The sequence below is a fragment of the Nestor notabilis genome, unplaced genomic scaffold, assembly GCF_000696875.1.
Source record: "Nestor notabilis isolate BGI_N333 unplaced genomic scaffold, ASM69687v1 scaffold13758, whole genome shotgun sequence".
NCBI lineage: Eukaryota > Metazoa > Chordata > Aves > Psittaciformes > Psittacidae > Nestor > Nestor notabilis.
Genome location: NW_009938801.1, coordinates 3790 through 20687, shown reverse-complemented (window position 1 = coordinate 20687; position 16898 = coordinate 3790). Strand labels below are relative to the sequence as shown.

Here is a 16898-nt window from a genome sequence, read left to right as displayed (position 1 = left end):
AAACTAATAAAACTTATAAGCTTAACTTCATACAACTCTAAGATTTCATACGCTCATAAATATATGCAGACCTTACAAAAAAAGAAAGTAGGGACAGGTATAATCTGTGTCTTTATTTTAAAATTTGTTTGTTGTTTGTGTTTTCTTTTTGTTTGTTTTGTTTTGCTTTTAATCAGAAACATTTTTTCTAAATTATGAATAGTTTGCTTTTTGGGCAGTGACTTGATCAGCAGATTAACATCTAGTCAGTTCTCCCAGGAGGATGCAAAGTGCAAATTGAGCACATATCTGGCCCCTCGATATATTCAGAAATAAAACTTTAGGGAAGACAGAGCCATAAGGTAACTGTGAAAGCAATTTGCATGATTTTACCTCAGGGTAAGAGGCCATGTCCTGGCAGGTGAAGATACAGCAGAAGTATATAGCTTTATGAAGAAGAACATAGCTTTATTTTTATATCTTTTATTTTTAAGAAGTAGTATATAGTTTTATTAAAAGAGCTATCATAACTTCCTTCCCCTGAGATGCAATTTGTGTTTCTATATAAGCATAATACAGAAAAGCCGAGAGCGTAGATTTTTGTAGCTCTTGCCAGCTATGTTATTCAAGAAGTTCTGCAGAGTTTAGAAACTAAGACAATATGGACACTCAATAAGTGAATAACATTGCTTCAGTTTTCAAAGTACCGTGATATAAAACCAAACCCAGTGTCAGAGAAATCTAATATCAATTTTGCTGAAGGAATGAGCATAGTGAGATTATCAATGGAGCCTGTCTTTACTTACTAGGTAGGCAGTACTGTACATTATAAACATGTATATACATACATACTTTATGTACCTCTTTGTTAATAAAATTATTTATCACAGCACTGAAAAAGGGATCTATATGTCTTAAGTAGGAACTGTATTTTTGTCAGAACTCTAGTTACACTTATGTAGGCAGGCCCTGTAGCTCTGATTTTACTGATTGTATAGATAATTAAAAAGAAAAATATGCTGATATATTTGTTTTTATATCAGTAGAATCTTAGACTGCATTTGTACATTTTTTGATGTTTAAGAAAGTTGCACTAAAAATGTTACCTGTTCAATAAAATTGAGATCACAGTTGTATCCATGTACCATGCCTACTTGATACACAAGTTGCACTGATTATAGACAGTTTGCTCAAAGAATACATCATACTTAATTTCACACATTCCAGCCTGTATCCTGAGGTTACAATAACTCTGCATGTCATATAAGAAATTTAACACATAAGCTAGTCCAACATGCTCATTACATCTCGAGACAGTCTGTGCCTTCAGAATTAGTGTTCATATAGAAGAAATTGTGGTAAGTATTACAATTTCCTTCATAAATTAGTCTTACTTTACACAGAATAATAAAAGGCTAGGTTCCTGTAAGAATGATTCTAAATTTAAGGCCATTATCTGGTCCTTGCTTTACCAATGCAAAATAAAAGCGATTATGAAAAAAGCAAAACAAAATCAAGTCCACCCTCTAGCTTCATGCCACTTTAAAGTTAAGATGTATTAGGTTTAATTTTATTTTCAATTTTTCCAATGTAGAGACAAAGATATAATATTAATGTTGTAAAAGTTATGTTATCATATTTCCTAAGGCACAGTGAAGCATAGTGAAAAAAGTTATCATCTAACATCCCTGTGTAATTAAAATAGAAATATGATTAGATTCCAAGGCAATACTTGTGAAAGCCAGGAGCTTTTCCTGGCTAAAATTCTATTTGACACAGTGTTTCATACCCTCCTTTTATGCCAGTCTAAAAACATCAATAAGCTGCTTTGCTAGCCTGGATTTTTTTTCCCCAGCATGTAACCCTCTGGTTAAGCTTTATAATCTGATGCAGAATGTAATAATCGCAGGAAGTGAAATGAATGAGAATGGATAACGTTCAAAAGGACTCAGAAGCTAAAATTAGAAGTAAATTTTTCTCAATTATTTAAACATTTAAGTTACAGTGAAAATTATATTTGTCAAGAAAGTCCAATTGTGAAAATCCTACTTACATACGCGCATTGAATAGTCTTTTTATAAATAATGCATAACTGATAATCATAATTCCTGTCTCTTAAGCTATTCAAAAAAAGTAAGAGTGACCACAGGGTTAGGAATTTTGGGGTAGGTCACATATATATAACATATTCCTAGCCAAAACTTTATGAGTTATTTTCCTCTCCTCCCCTTTATCCTCTTTCACGTCTTGTGGGATTCATTCTTACAGCCAATCATCTATTTGTTTTAGGTGTAAAATTGTCAAGATTTTAAAAACACAAGAATTAATGAAAAGAAAAAATGGAAAAGATGACATAGTTGCATCAAAAAGTTGTAGAAAATTACCACAAAGCAAAGGAATAAACTATCAGAAAAAACAGACAGTGGAGGTGGCTGGGTGTTGGTATTTTAAAAAATATTAGAATGACTGAAGGCTGCAGAAATGGAACAGGAGCATAGCAGCAAAAAATAAAATAAAATCTTCAGGTGAAGACACTAGGAAAGAAAATGAAAAGGCCACTGAGAAAAGACATATTGCATTATTTCTCAGCAGTGTACCATAGTGAAGGATATATTAGAAACATGATATTGAAATTATTATCTTGAGGGGTACCAGGTGAACTGATGGCTCAGGGGCACAACACATCAGGCTCACCGATGACTGCAAGTAAACAAGGTTTATGAGTTGGCAGACAACAAAAAGGAGTGAAACCTGGCTTGCACTGTAGCTCCAGGACGGCTCTGCTCCCACGCTGAGTGAAGCAGGTAATTTCAAGGTTGAGGATGTGGAGAAAGGACTGACTAACTGCACAGGGAGGGGAATATTGCAGCAGCATCAACAATCTGAAACTAGCATCCACCTTAAATAGACAAAGATTCACTAAAACATGCTTACTGTCACGAATACAGGTAGGAGGCCTGGGGAATATCTTGCAGACAGCTAAATGACAAAGCTATCTGGCAAACTGCTTCTCATTGATTTAAAATCAGAAATTAAGTGTAAAACAGACAAAGGAACTTGGTCATGTCCTTTCTACAGCTGCACAATCCTGTTACTTGTTCCATAGAAATACAGAAGTTGAGCTGTGTAAGTGACGTTTTATAAGTGCTGCCTTGTTCAGCAGTAGGGTAAAGTGTTTTGGGAAGGTGAAGAGGGGGACAGAGAGAGGGAAGAAGGAGAAAACAAGTTCCAGGTGGTCCCAGAAGCATAAACAAAAAAAAATCGGAGTAGCTTGTAAAATGTGAAAGACCACTGAGCAATATTTCACAGCAGCACTGATTGCAGAGTAGTCCATGCACAGAAGCAGGTAAGAGACCTACTTCAGTCAATACATCAGGTTTGCAAAGTGAATATGTTCACAGTTTTTAAATTATTTTAATTTCTGATAGTATGATGAGCACCTTCATTCCTATACTACAGTTGCTGAGAAGATGAGAAGTTTGTAGACCCTATCTCACATCAAAAGAGGTATAAAAAAGGAAATATGATGGCTGACAGGCAGAAAGTGGATGCACAGTCACTTAAGGTCTCTAATAGAATAATGGGAATTTGTTTTGTGTTACTGCCAACATGAACTAAAGGGAAAGATAATGAACAGAAATCTAACTTTTGGGGTATTTTCTTTTTTTTTTTTCCCCCCAGAATACTCATGCAGATGAAGTATTAAACTTCTGTTGCTTTAGGTGATTTATTCACTTCTATATTCCACCTGTTGTAATAATTCTTGTACAGAAAAAGAAAAATTACAATTGATTGGTCTCTTGTTTTGCACGATTTATACCTACTGTGCCAGCTGATAAACACCAGTGAATTATGTCTGCAGTAAAAATACATGACCTTCTACCAGATGAGCTATTGACAAAGGCGAGTGCCTAACTGCATGTAAGTTTGTTTAAAAATGACAAGTTTTCCTCAGAGTTATACAACTCCACTCTAACTGTCAAAGTAGGGCTTTTTAACTTTTCTAGGATAAGCCACTTTTTTCTACATAGCTGCTGGGTAATGTGACAAAACCCTCTATTGAAAGGTGGTTGGAATTATTTAGGAAACTACCTGTGAAAATTATTTATAATGAAAAACATTTTGCAACCTGTGATTGCCCTGCAGTGCACAGGATGAGCTCTGATCTAGGCTGGGGTGGAGGACTTATGGCTAAGTATAGCAGCGTAATAAGAGTTGGTTTGGAAGTTAAATTTTTCAATGCCTAGGTTTTATTTTAAACACACAGGTAATAGCAGAGAAATAGGATTTTTTTTGCTTTCAAAGTTAAACACACCAATAAGTAATTTTGTGACTGAAGTTTCTATTAAGTTTTCTTATTTCACAACAGTTGCCAAAATTAAAAGCAACTATTTCCAACACAATATGATTATTTTTTCCTTAATATCTATAGAATTGCTAATAGGATAACTTTGATTTATTTCTTTAAAGCAAAATTATATTTATTCATGCAGACAGTAGAGATACATTAAAAAGTCAGAAATGCCATGCTATTTCCATTGCTGATTCATAACAGATAATCAAAGATGTAACAGATAGAATTCCTTCTGAGTTATTACTATACTGATAAACAGCATTCATAAATTCAGCAGACCTATACTAGCAAAAGCATGATTAAAGTGTGCAGAATGAATGTATGTCAAATAAGTAATCTACTAGCTGAAACACAGACAGTGGCTAGGCGGACTTTCAGCTGAATTTTGTGCTTGCATTCAAAATCTGCTACGGCTCTCTAAATATGTAAGTAGCACATATTTCCCAGGGATGGTGCACACCAAAATAATTCCCAGTTTCTTTCACATAATGGTATTTTTCTTTGTAAAAACCTTCTTATGAGTGCTGAGTGCTTAGTTTTAGCAAATCAGATACCTGACTCTCTCACTGCCTGCTGTATATGAAACCTGTGACATATAGGGCAAAATGATATAGGTGGGGTGAGGTGGATGTTAAAATCTGTGTCATTTAACAAACTGCTTCATGACTGTGACATCAGTCACAGACCTAGAAAAATTGGTTGAAACAGTTGAATGGCCAGATATTTTTTAACGTTACAACTCCAGCTACCAAACAAATTAGCTTTTTCTAACTGTCCTCAAATAACTGAGTACATTTAAAAAACAGTTAGAAATTTCTTAAGGAAAACACAGCAAAGAAAGCAAGGGACAGTATATATATGATGAACATAAAGACTTTTTTCCTAACTCACATCTTGCTGTGATGGGAATGTATAAAAAGATGGCATAATAGCACTGCCAGTGTGATTGCACACACTTTAATGTTTATAATAATAAATCACTTAATGATTGCTGCTTTTAGAGCTACCATGAGACTCCGCTGAAACTTTAATCTCCCCATTTTTGTGTCTTCCTGTTTCTCTGTCTGTTGCTCATTAGAGGCTGAAATAGTTACACAATTGACAACTCCTGTACTTAAAATCTCCTGAGCTTTTCTTCCACAATTGCTTAAATAACACTCCTCCTTGCTTTACTGAAGAGTGACATAGCTGTGGAAATCCTGGAGCCTTTTCCATCTTACTTGGATTGTAATGCAGAAGGAGCACATCATTATATACATTCAGAACTGAGAAAACAAATTTAAAAGTTTCCCTAGAGCTTTCTGTGTGGGTAGGGTAGTCGTGATCTAGTGCTAAGTATCCAACTTTGACACTCTACAATCAGGAAACTTCTGATGACTTTTGGCCCTTTTGGTGCACTTACTGTGGTTTACCTGACCCTAAATACTCTTACTGATCCATTTTCAGCATTAAATTCACATTCAGTTGCAAATTTGCAGTAATTCAAAACATCCAAAGAAAAAGAAAGTGAGAAATGACGTAGTCAAATTAAGTTCTATGTTTAACTATGGAAAAGCTCTCCAAACCCAAAATTTCCATAAAGTTGCTGGAGACATACATAATCACAAAGGTAAAATCTCTCTCTTTCAGGAAGAGAGAGATCAAGATACCATTATCACAGCTGCCAAACTCTCCCATAGCACTATTCTCAAGAAATAATATTATATTAAAAAAGTCATATTTTCATATCCACAAATTGTACTTCTGAATACCTTCTTACTGTTCTGTGAGAGTAAACCATCAGATGATTCTAGGATTATTTCTGCATGCAATTTATATTCATGAAGACATCGTATTTTCTAGATGTAGCAGAGTGAGTGGTTGACCAGACACTTTTGCTACTAACAAATATGTTCCCTCATTTGTTGAGCCCTCTTTTTGTGGTTGTACAATTTTTGGCCACCTTATTCCTGCTCTTTATCCTTACTGATAAATAAAACAGTTGGATAAGAAATGATGTGCACACAACCAAGGTTAGTTCTGCTGCAAGAGAAACACTAGTGGAGGGCATAGTTAACCTGAGGATGTAGGAGACTACAATAATCTGTCTTGGGTTCTCTGTTTGCCTCTGACACTGGATGGTGCTTAGCATCAGGATTTTTTCCCCCCACCTTTATATTTCCAAGATAATGCACTATACCATGAAAATACAGTGTGTATTCGCAAGTTCCAATCCCCCCACCATAGGCAGGAACATCTTCAACTAGACCAAGTTGCTCAAAGCTCCATCCAACCAAGCCTAGTTGGAGCAGCCACAACTTCTTTGGGCAACCTGTGCCAGAGTCCCACCACCCTCACACTGAAGAAATATAATAGTGGAAGTACTTTGGTAAGTCTAAACTGAAGTGCTCCCGACCTAAATTAAGTTCAGCAAAGCTGAACTGCTTCTTTCAGCAGTGATTTATCTGGAATTTCTTGTTGTTCTTTTTTTCCCACATTAAATTGTTCATTTAAATGGAAAATCACATTTTAGTTACAGTGTGATGAGAAACAACTGGTTCTCATTTTGAATGTGCATGATGACATTCTTAACTATGAAGTGATAATCAGTGATCTGTGAAATAAATGTTCATTAGGCTGGCACATGAGTTTCTAGAAAAGGCATAGTTATATACTTTTACTTGGACACATGCTTTACATAACTATGAATTATTTTTAAACATAAGCAAAAAAGACAAAATATTAAAGAGGAATGTTCTCCCATAGATGAAATTTTCTATGTAAAAATGAGAAGCACAGAACATGTTCACTGTTTATGATCTGATCAACAGATAAACAATTCATGTAGGTAATGTCTGAATTATCAAACAAATGGAATGGGGGTCCTTTCAACATAATCTGTGTAGTATTTCTTTACTGTGGCAAAATTATGAGAACTGGCTAAAGTATGAGAAACTTCTTAAAGGTAACAATAACTGCATAGACCTTAAAAGATACTTACATCGCTTTCATGGCCTTCTCTTAAATTGTATGTGAGATCATGCTGTATGTCTTCAACAAACTTGTGAGCATACTCTGGGTAAAGGTCGAGCACTTCAAAGAGACCTTTGAGGATAATGCATTGGAGGTCACAGTATGTTAGAGCTTTAACATCTGCATTTGTTTTAATAACTTGATCCCTAATGGATAGGTTTGCTCCAATTAAATCTCCTTTACCTAAAAGAAAACATGAAAAAAAATCTTCAAAACATGAATTCTTTACTTCTTTTTTGAATCATAAATCTGTCTATCAGATTTTCTAAATCTTAAATCACATTATTACCACTGCATTGTTTAATTCATAAGATTCTAAAGGATCTTTGACTAAAAGCTGTCTTTGTTTTTTACAAGGTGCAGTCTTATATGCAACTAATTGGAGGTATGAAGACTAATTTCCAGACAGGTAACTACCTGTTCTAAGGGAGCAATCAAGAAAATACATATAAGATTAAGATTTACACGAATGACTAATAGCAGGTGGGATTTGTTTTTCAAAAAGTTAACATTATATTTGGGTTTTTTTTCATAAAACAGACAGGTCTTAAGATAGCATTTTAACAATAACGCAGTGAAGTGTAGATCATCTATTCAAATGACACCTTTATTAGAACTTGGATTGCAAAATACTCCTATGATAACCATGGCTGTGTAGCTACACTTTATGATGTATCTTAGTTGTATAAGCTATTGATAGCTGTGTAGCTCAATGGGTCTTCTGTCCAGAAAAACAAATGAATTCTTAAGCCATTATAGTTTAATTGATGGGCAAAACTGCCTTAGAATAGTGCCTTAGAATACTGGATGTATTAAAACCCACAAATGACCATATATTGAAGAGCACAAAAAATTTATAATGAAAAGCTTCCCTAAAGATCTGATCTGAGGTGTGAAGTCCAAAGAACAGTCACTGCATCAGAGGTCTTCCTCAAAATTTAATGCACATGGTGCTTGTTAAAGACCTGGACAGTGTGATATCTTGCATTCTTGGCAAGTTTATGGACAATATCAAAGTGGGGGAAGTGGTTGATATGCTGAAGGGCAAAGCTGCTATTAAGAGGATTCTCAATGAATGAGAAAAGATCTGACAGGAACCTCATGAAGTTCAACAAGAACAAATGTCAAGTCCTCACCTGGGATGGAAAACTTCCCTTGCAGCAGTATGGGCTGAGGACTGACCAGCTTGAAAGCAGTTTTCTGCAAAAGGACCCGGGGGTCGTTGTAGACAAGTTGAACATGTGTCAACAATGTGCCCTGGCAGCAAAGAAGTCCAAGAACCTCCTGTGCAGCATTAGAAAGAGTGCCACCAGGAAGTCCCAAGAAGTGACCCTTTCCTTCTATCTGTCATATAACATATGGAGTATTGTGTCCGGTTTGTGGCTTCCCAGTAAAAAACAGAATAGACATACTCGAGTGAATCCTGAAGAGGCCACCAAGGTGATCAGGGACTTGAGAACATAGTGTATAAGGTCCTTCCAATCTTACATTATTCTGTGATCAATAAATAATAAGTGAAGACTGTAAAATCTGAAAGTCCACCAGCATGTGGTTCCAACTGTATATTACACAGGAAATGGTGAACTTGAAGGGTAAGTTAAATTAAGCAGCCAAACTGAAGCTCCTTAAAAAAGATAATTTTATACTTTCAAATTCTACTTGCAATTTTTTATATTTATATGGAGCTTGAACAACTTTCTCAAAAGAGCTTATCATAAACCCAGCAGAGGAAGGATTTTCTATTATTATTGGAATATACATGGAATACTGCTGCTTTGAGGTCTCTTAAAAATTGCTATTAGTATAAATAAGAACTTGTACATGTTTAGGTCAATCTGGGAAAGGTAAATCATAGATGATGATAACATTTGTCATTGCTCATCACATGATGTAGTGCTTATATAATTAAACGTAGCATAAAGCTAAACAGTAATCCACTTTTTCATTTTACTGTAAATATGAACAATTCTTTAAATTTATTTGATACTATTAAGCAGAGGGCTGGCAATGTTAATCTATTGTGGGCTGTGTAAATATAGACAAAGGAAAAAATATTTCAAATTTACCAAAACTGATCTTTAAGCATCTCATTTTGAAACTTTTTAGGCATATAACAGTATTAGTATCAATATTGCATAAATATTTTGGAAAAAATGTTAGTTATATTTGTTTGTAGTTACAATTAGATTGTTGTTGTGTTTGATGAAATAATGTCAGCCTGAAAGATGCTACAACAGATTTGACAGTGTTAATATATGTTTCTTTTTAGATGAAAATCGTGTAGTAAAGGCTGTAGGTAGTACACTGAAGTTTCATGCAGTTTCACTGCAGCAGTGAAATGATTGTGTCTTGAATATTGACATTAGTTGCATAAACAGAATCGTGTAAGTTATTCTTAGTAGCTCTTTCTTTTTCATTGCAGAACATATTTGTAAATATTTCTGCAGACACGTCTGTTAATGTATCTGGGACATGAAGTCGAAGTTATAAATTTATTCTCCTTGTGGATATCTTTTAAACAACTTATGGCTAAAATTTTTTTAGAACTCTAAGGTGTATGCTCAAAAAGTACATAACTAACTATTATAGTAAAACATACTGTCCTATAAAAGATATCTTAACAGCCGTTGTTAAAGTAATAATAGTCTCAAGAGGAACTAAACAGGTCTATTTAATCGGAGCATTTCATTGTATTGTTTGCCGTATTGCTTGTTACTGAGAATGGTTCAATAAAGAAAAACTAATCCACTAGAATTAGAATCATGACAGAATTACAAAATCATAGTCTGAGAACTGTAAGTAACCCAGCATTGTCAGGGAAAAAAACCTGCTCTCTTGGATTTACTTCACATTAGTAACACAGTTTCTTGTAGGGACCTACACGTTTGATACATTCATCTTTTGCTGATGTTAATTAGGTTTAAATGATGAAGCTCCCATTCTCTGTAACAAAACATTATTTCATTGTATTATGTTTGTGTGTTTGCATTACGATTTCATTAACTTCCCTCAGAAATCCACTAATCTCCTTCTTATTGTTTTCATTGACACCATTACACAATGATGCTTTCATTAACATTTTTGGAAGTGCCTGGAAATGGAATCATTAATGAAATCATAGTTCCAATGGGGGCAGCTCTTGAGCTTTTTCTGTATTTAAGCTTCTGGTTTTTGTAAGCCATATTTTATAGCTTTTATCTATGTGATCCAGTGAAATCAAGGCATTCTAAATCTTCCTAATTATAAATGAGTGATGGAGCGAGGTGGACTGTCAATCTAATAGAATTAAAGAGTTATGAAACAAAAAGGACGTGTATCATACTTATATTCTAAAAAAAAGACCAGTCAAATGCATATTAGTAAAATAAAGGAAATTCAATTACAGAAGACCAGAACCTTGCATTATCAACAATCTAGAGCAATCCCACAAAACAGGAAGGAAAGCAAAAAAGGAAATGTTCTTTTTAACTCTGCTTTATAAGAATATTAAAAGTTACTAGAAAGAAGAATGTGTTTAAATCTAAAGATGCATTAAGATAATTCTTTAGAGTAAAATTTTATATTTTCTTTTATCAAAACAGTTTATAAACATTAACTCAGACAATTTGAATCATCCTTTAGTGGAAGATAAAGGGAATCTCTTTGTTAGGTATTAGAGTTAGGCCAATCACTGAAATTTACAAATTGAGATGCTCAACACTTGATAAGTCAAAGCAGCCATCTAGCAAACAACTAAATGAAATTTGTTAGGACAGAACTTCTGGCCTTTCACTATAATATACTCAGGTGACTGTTGACAACATGAGTTAGCTTGAGGAAGGAACTCTTTGGGGACTAGGGCCAACAATGCTTGTTTTTCAACACATGACTGTCCTGCAAGGGGTGTTCATATGCATACATCAAAGAATAAGAGCAAGCTCACATTGTTTTCTTTCTTTTGCATTAGGGAGCACTGACTGCCCCCTAATTTTCATGAAAGTTTTGAGAACTAATAACCAATGTCCTTTGAGGTGTCAGTACTGTCATCAAATTTAGTTGAAAGCAGCAATTTCTGTCAAAACCTAGCATATACCTCCTTACATGTAAAGGAGAGAGAATAAGTATAGGAAAATCAGTATGGAAGTAAAATATTGTACAGTTAGCACTCCAGCAATTGAAAACTCCTTAGGGCAAAAAATAAGGAAGTTTAAAATAAAAAATTTAGGGATGACCAGAGAGTATGAATAGCATATTAAGATAAAACAGATTCTTTCTCCTCAGACTGTTAGGACACATTAACTGTTAGTAGTGAAGGTACTCCTACACTGGAGGGCCACTCTTTTTCTCTTTGAAACTATGATTATGAACATACCAAGAATTGCCAGCACCGTGCTGTCCTTCAGGACTTCCATGGAACCTGAGCACACAAAATAAATAGCTTGCAGGGCATCTCCCTGCCGGAGGAGGTATTCCCCAGGAGCACAGAAGGAGGTTTTGATATGCAGAGACAGAGACCTGAGGCAACCACGGCTGGCACACTCAAAAAGGGAGAGCTGCAGAATCTCCTTGTTCAAGTGCATGGTGATGTCTGAACGCAGCTCATCTGGGAAGTCTTTTAAGAGCTGTCCAAAAAACAGAATAATGAGTGAAAAAGAGGAAAAGTGCAAAATAATTTATTTCTTCTTTTGCAGAAGTAATCTGATTTAGTAGTCCTACACATATCGTATTGATACAAAGATTTCCCTTTGATTTTTCTTATTCCCTTGAAAAGATGTGTGCTATGTCTTAATAAATCACTATGGCAATAAACACTGATAAATTCCAGGAAAAACATAAATAAAAAGATGTCTTTATATAGAATCAAGAAAAAAAATTCAACAACATTTAAGTGTTAATTCCCCCTAATGCACAATTTAACCTTGTCCCAGCTCTTCTCAGCTGTTAGAATACAGTAGTCTGTTCAGATATATATCACTGTATACAGTAGCATATACTGAAAAGAGAGTAAAAACAAACTTTATTTCAATATTCTTTAAAATGCTTATATAAAATTCATCAACAGGCTATATTGCTTCTCATATGTTAAAACCACTGAAAGATGAATAACTTGAAAAACTCTCTAAGTTTTCTTTTTGTGTGTTTTTCATTTGTTTTGCTTGTTTATTTTAACAATGTCGTTTGTGGATGGAGGGAAATCATGAAATACTGATGGTCTCTTCAAGGACTGCTGTTGTAGTACAGCAGTCACTCATTTTCAGTGCGACTAAAGGTACAGAAGCTGAAGGTGATCATTAACAAAATCTAGGAAAGCTTTGACATCTAAGTGTTTTTTGTATCTTTGGAAATCTTATTAGGCTCCTTCTGTTGCTAGGATGCTGCTGAATATCCCATTCTTTGTGCTGTGCACGTCACAGAAGAGAACTTTTCAGGGGAAGAATGTTCTCAAAACCAAATCTTTCTGCTTATTTCCACATTATCTTTAGAGGCCACTGAGTTTTATAATGACATATATAACATGAACTCTGAAGGGAATGGTTCATTCAAATAACACTCCAGCAGGGAGGAGCCAGTATTTCTTCTGCAGTATAGTAATACATAACCTGGATAAGTCATTTGATGCAAGCAAGCAAAGAAAGACATGATCAGAAATGTCTTTTGATTTCACTCTCATGTTACATTCTGCAATATTTAAAAATATAGAGAAATTAATAACAGAAAAATTCAGGCCAAACCATTTTTTTACAGTATTGCAAGGAATTAAAAAAAAAATGAAAAAGGGAGGAAAGGGCAGTAAAGAAGCAGTAAAGAAGTCCCTCCTTTAATAAACATCTAAAAAGCCCTAGGAGATTTTTTGTTGCGTGAAAGGCAAGACTACTCACTGGGGTGTTTCTATTGGCATCGTCCAAAAGACTTCTGATGAATGCCTCTTCGGCATTCGAGAACTGTGAAAGTTTTTGAATTTTTAGTTTATGGTATGATGTTCTAAACCAGATGTTTCAATAGCACACCCTCTTCCTGGGGTTACCCAGCTTTATATTTAGGCATGTTCTTTTTTATAAAAAAAGAACTTCACACAAAACACAGCATCACAAATGGAAGATTACAGCACCACCCCACCTCTAAGTCCATAGTAAAACCCATCAAAAATACAACCTCCCTTGTTTGGCTACCTCATTGGAATCAATTCCATTATTGACAGACCACGTGGTTTGGAAATATTCAAGCATCCTTTGCTTTAGCTGCTGTGGCAAGTGATGGACCCGTATAAAGTCCTTCAGGTCCTTGGTTCTTGTGTGATAAAGGGACCATCTAGAGTACATCCTCTGAATAATGGCAGTCACATTGCCAAACACCAAGGCATGCATCAGAGCTGGAAGAGGACAGAAATTAAGCATAATGTGGTGACTTGTTGATCATTAAAACATAACACAGAAAATAAACAGGATCTTCACAGAAAATCAATTTCCTGATTGAGAGATGTAATAAAGCTTTTGAATACAAGACTCCATGAATAATGTACAGTATTCGTATGATTTTTCATTTCCATTTTTTGTGTCACTAGCAGTCACTGCCATGGGACAGGATGCTATCTAGTCAGGGTACGAAGCAAAAGAATGCCCAAGCCAAACTGAGCTCATAGTCTAAGAAAAAAGGAAATTAGATGAACTCATGTAGGCAGGCATGCTCAGGAAATAATGAGAAGCTGTTAATCAGTATGAAAACTAGTCTCAAATGGTGAGTTAGTAACTACATAGAATGTACCAGGTTTTCAAAAACTCATATAAATAAAAGCAATTACTAATGGGGACCATGTGTAGTGGAATGTGGTTGCAAACATTTAGAGATGTATCATATTATGTGGAATAAGATGTTAAAACAAAACAAAACATTGTAGAGAAGAAATTCAGGTGTTATTTTTTTTTTAAAAAAGGAAAAGATACATTCAAACTGACAATCTGATTTCTTATGTTGCTTGAGAAGGTCAAATCTGGTGTGAAATTGTTTATCAAAAAGTTCTGACATCCTAAGTTTGTCTGCAAGTAGAGACTGGCCTGGGAATAAAAGCAGCAGAAGCAAAATTGAAGAAATGTTTATAAATACAAGACATCTGGGTTTGTCTGTGCAGAAATGTGTTTGCTGCTTATCCGTGGGAAGAATCACAGCCAGATTGCCTATCATGTGGTATTGATCTGAGGCATATAATATCCACATTTACAAATCGTTTATTGAAAAAACTATTAAGGAGATTGATTATTGCTCTTAAGGGACATCTATCTTTATAGTGCTTGAAAGAAAGCAGACAGACTCCTCAGCGTGGCAAAAGAATTGGTTTATAAACAAGACAAGATGTTGACCTTTTATGGCAATTTAAAGTCCAGTGTGAGTGAAGAGAGACTAGAGGGAATAGGAGGAGGAAAGGATACATTTTGGTGGTTAATAATGCTTTAGATGGTAGAAAGAGGCAGAAAATTCTTTAGTTTGGAGATATCGTATCTTGTTCACTGGACCTTCACAGGTATAAAGTCACTCTTCTACCTACTTGCCTATGAGTAACTTTGCCTTTCAGTTTTCAGTTCCCTCTGTGCACTCTAGTCAGCTAGTTCTTTACAGTTTATTCAGTCACAAGCATATCAGTTATATCACTCAGTAATATAAGTGAAAGAGAAATTGCCATAACTGGACTAAATAAAAGTATAGGCTACTTTTATATTCTGCTCTATTAAGTTTGTGAAAGCTCTGCTGTATCAAAGTGAATTAAATATTCATCATTGCCTTACACATGATATCTCTCTATTCCATGATAAAAATGAAAACTCCTTCCTTCATTCCAACAGATCTTATGTAGTGAAAACCCCAAAACACAGAGACCACATTGTATTTTAAAACTATAATTTTATGCTACCAGCAAAGGCAACTAATAAGCTGCTTGTGTTTTTGTGACATTGTCAAAATCAAAATAATATAATTTTTGGATAATCCATTATGTTGTTGCCACCCATTTTCAGGACTGGGAAAAATGACAATAATTCATTTAGCCCTTTCTGTATCATTCAGTGCCACAAATACATAGTTTATGGGTCATTCACTGTGTTCCAGCTTGTAAGTGTCAAGCTGCCAATTTATTTTTTGCCCAGGAAAATTCATGCTGTAAAGCTGACAACCAGTGCCTTACTGACTACTGCTGCAGAAATATGTACTAGTATTTCCAGAACAATTAGGCAAACAGAAAAAATTATAATGAGGGGGGCAGTGGGAAATTGTGGTTTGATTTTAGCCTTCATGCCCACTGTGACATCTTTGCGTAGTATGGTGTACACTACGAAATAGCACAGCTGATTTTTTATTGAGATGAAGATGAAGGTAAAGAGAGCTGCAGGTACTTTCTTTAGTGGTCTTGGTTTACCAAGCTCTACAGGTGCCACCAGCTCACTGGTTGTGCCCAGGTGCCTCAGAAGAAAGGAGACCATAAATGAGCACTTGGTTTCCCCCAGCAGTATGACCAGGTAATTAATATAAATACTACTAGAGCTCCAAAAGTGACAAAAATATTGCATTTTGATTCTAATCTGAACAGTGATTTGGTAAAATGTACTTTGTGATAATTACAGAGCTTTTTGTTTATGGTAGAGTCACATGTAGCTCACCAAATAGTTCTCCTGGCTCTGTCGCTTTCTCTCTGGGTTAGTCCTACGCATGAGTATACTCACCAGCTCACAGCCAGATTCATCAGTGAGCTGTCCACTTCCCCTTGCCATCATTCCCAGGGTTGCTGTGGAGACTGAACTGAAGCTGAATGTACCCCAGTTTCCTGGCTGACTGGACAAGTACCTGGCACATAACCTGACAATAATATGAGTTTGCATTTTACTGGGTGGCAACTGTCTTTTGTCACCATAAGTGATCAAATGGTTAGAAATATGTCTGCTTAAGAGAGTTTGTCTTGTGTAAAATCAAAATCAGCAAAGTTATTTCCTTCGTTTGCTATTTTAAACTTTCTGGTTTTTTGTTGTTGTTGTTTGGTTTTGTTTTTTTTTTTTTTTTTAAGAAACTTAGCACAATTTCAGCATTAAGTTTACTTGTCAGTACATCCCCAAAATATTTTACATGATGCTTAACATTTGTACTTACCCCCAATAAGCATTGTGCAAATGGAGAAGATCTTTTCAGCATCGGTATTGGCTGAAACATTTCCAAACCCAACACTGGTGAGGCTGCTGAGGGTGAAATATAGGGCAGCTATATAGGCACTTCTGATTGATGGGCCTCCTAGTGTATTATTCTCGTAGTAAGGAGACTCAATACGTTTTCCTAGCTCATGAAGCCAACCTGAAAAACAAAGCATAAAAAGAATTATTAAGGAAAACTGACACCATGAAAACTACACATTCTGTAAAACAAAATAATTCTTAAAATTATTTATTTAAAGATACTGCATTCTTCAAACAATTTCAAGAGGAAAAAGAACATTAAACTGTAGGAATTTATGCAGCATGCTAAGTATTGTGTCTCTGGAGTATTTATTTTTATGCATGATTATTTATAAGAACTTTATTTCTGTATGGAAATCAAGTGT

General features: G+C 35.1%; 1 protein-coding gene across 1 annotated transcript in view; it reads right to left on the bottom strand.

Moving 5' to 3' along the window:
- KCNH8 (potassium voltage-gated channel, subfamily H (eag-related), member 8) overlaps positions 1 to 16651 on the bottom strand; it is a gene marked incomplete at its 5' end in the record, with an annotated part of 40280 nt that extends 23629 nt beyond the window's left edge. Inside the window, 4 exons of the mRNA XM_010019532.1 lie at positions 7314 to 7528; positions 11697 to 11946; positions 13495 to 13694; positions 16454 to 16651. Of these exons, the coding sequence (XP_010017834.1) occupies positions 7314 to 7528; positions 11697 to 11946; positions 13495 to 13694; positions 16454 to 16651 (863 nt within the window). The remainder of the gene's footprint in view (positions 1 to 7313; positions 7529 to 11696; positions 11947 to 13494; positions 13695 to 16453) is intronic.
- Between the last annotated feature and the right edge of the window lie 247 nt (positions 16652 to 16898).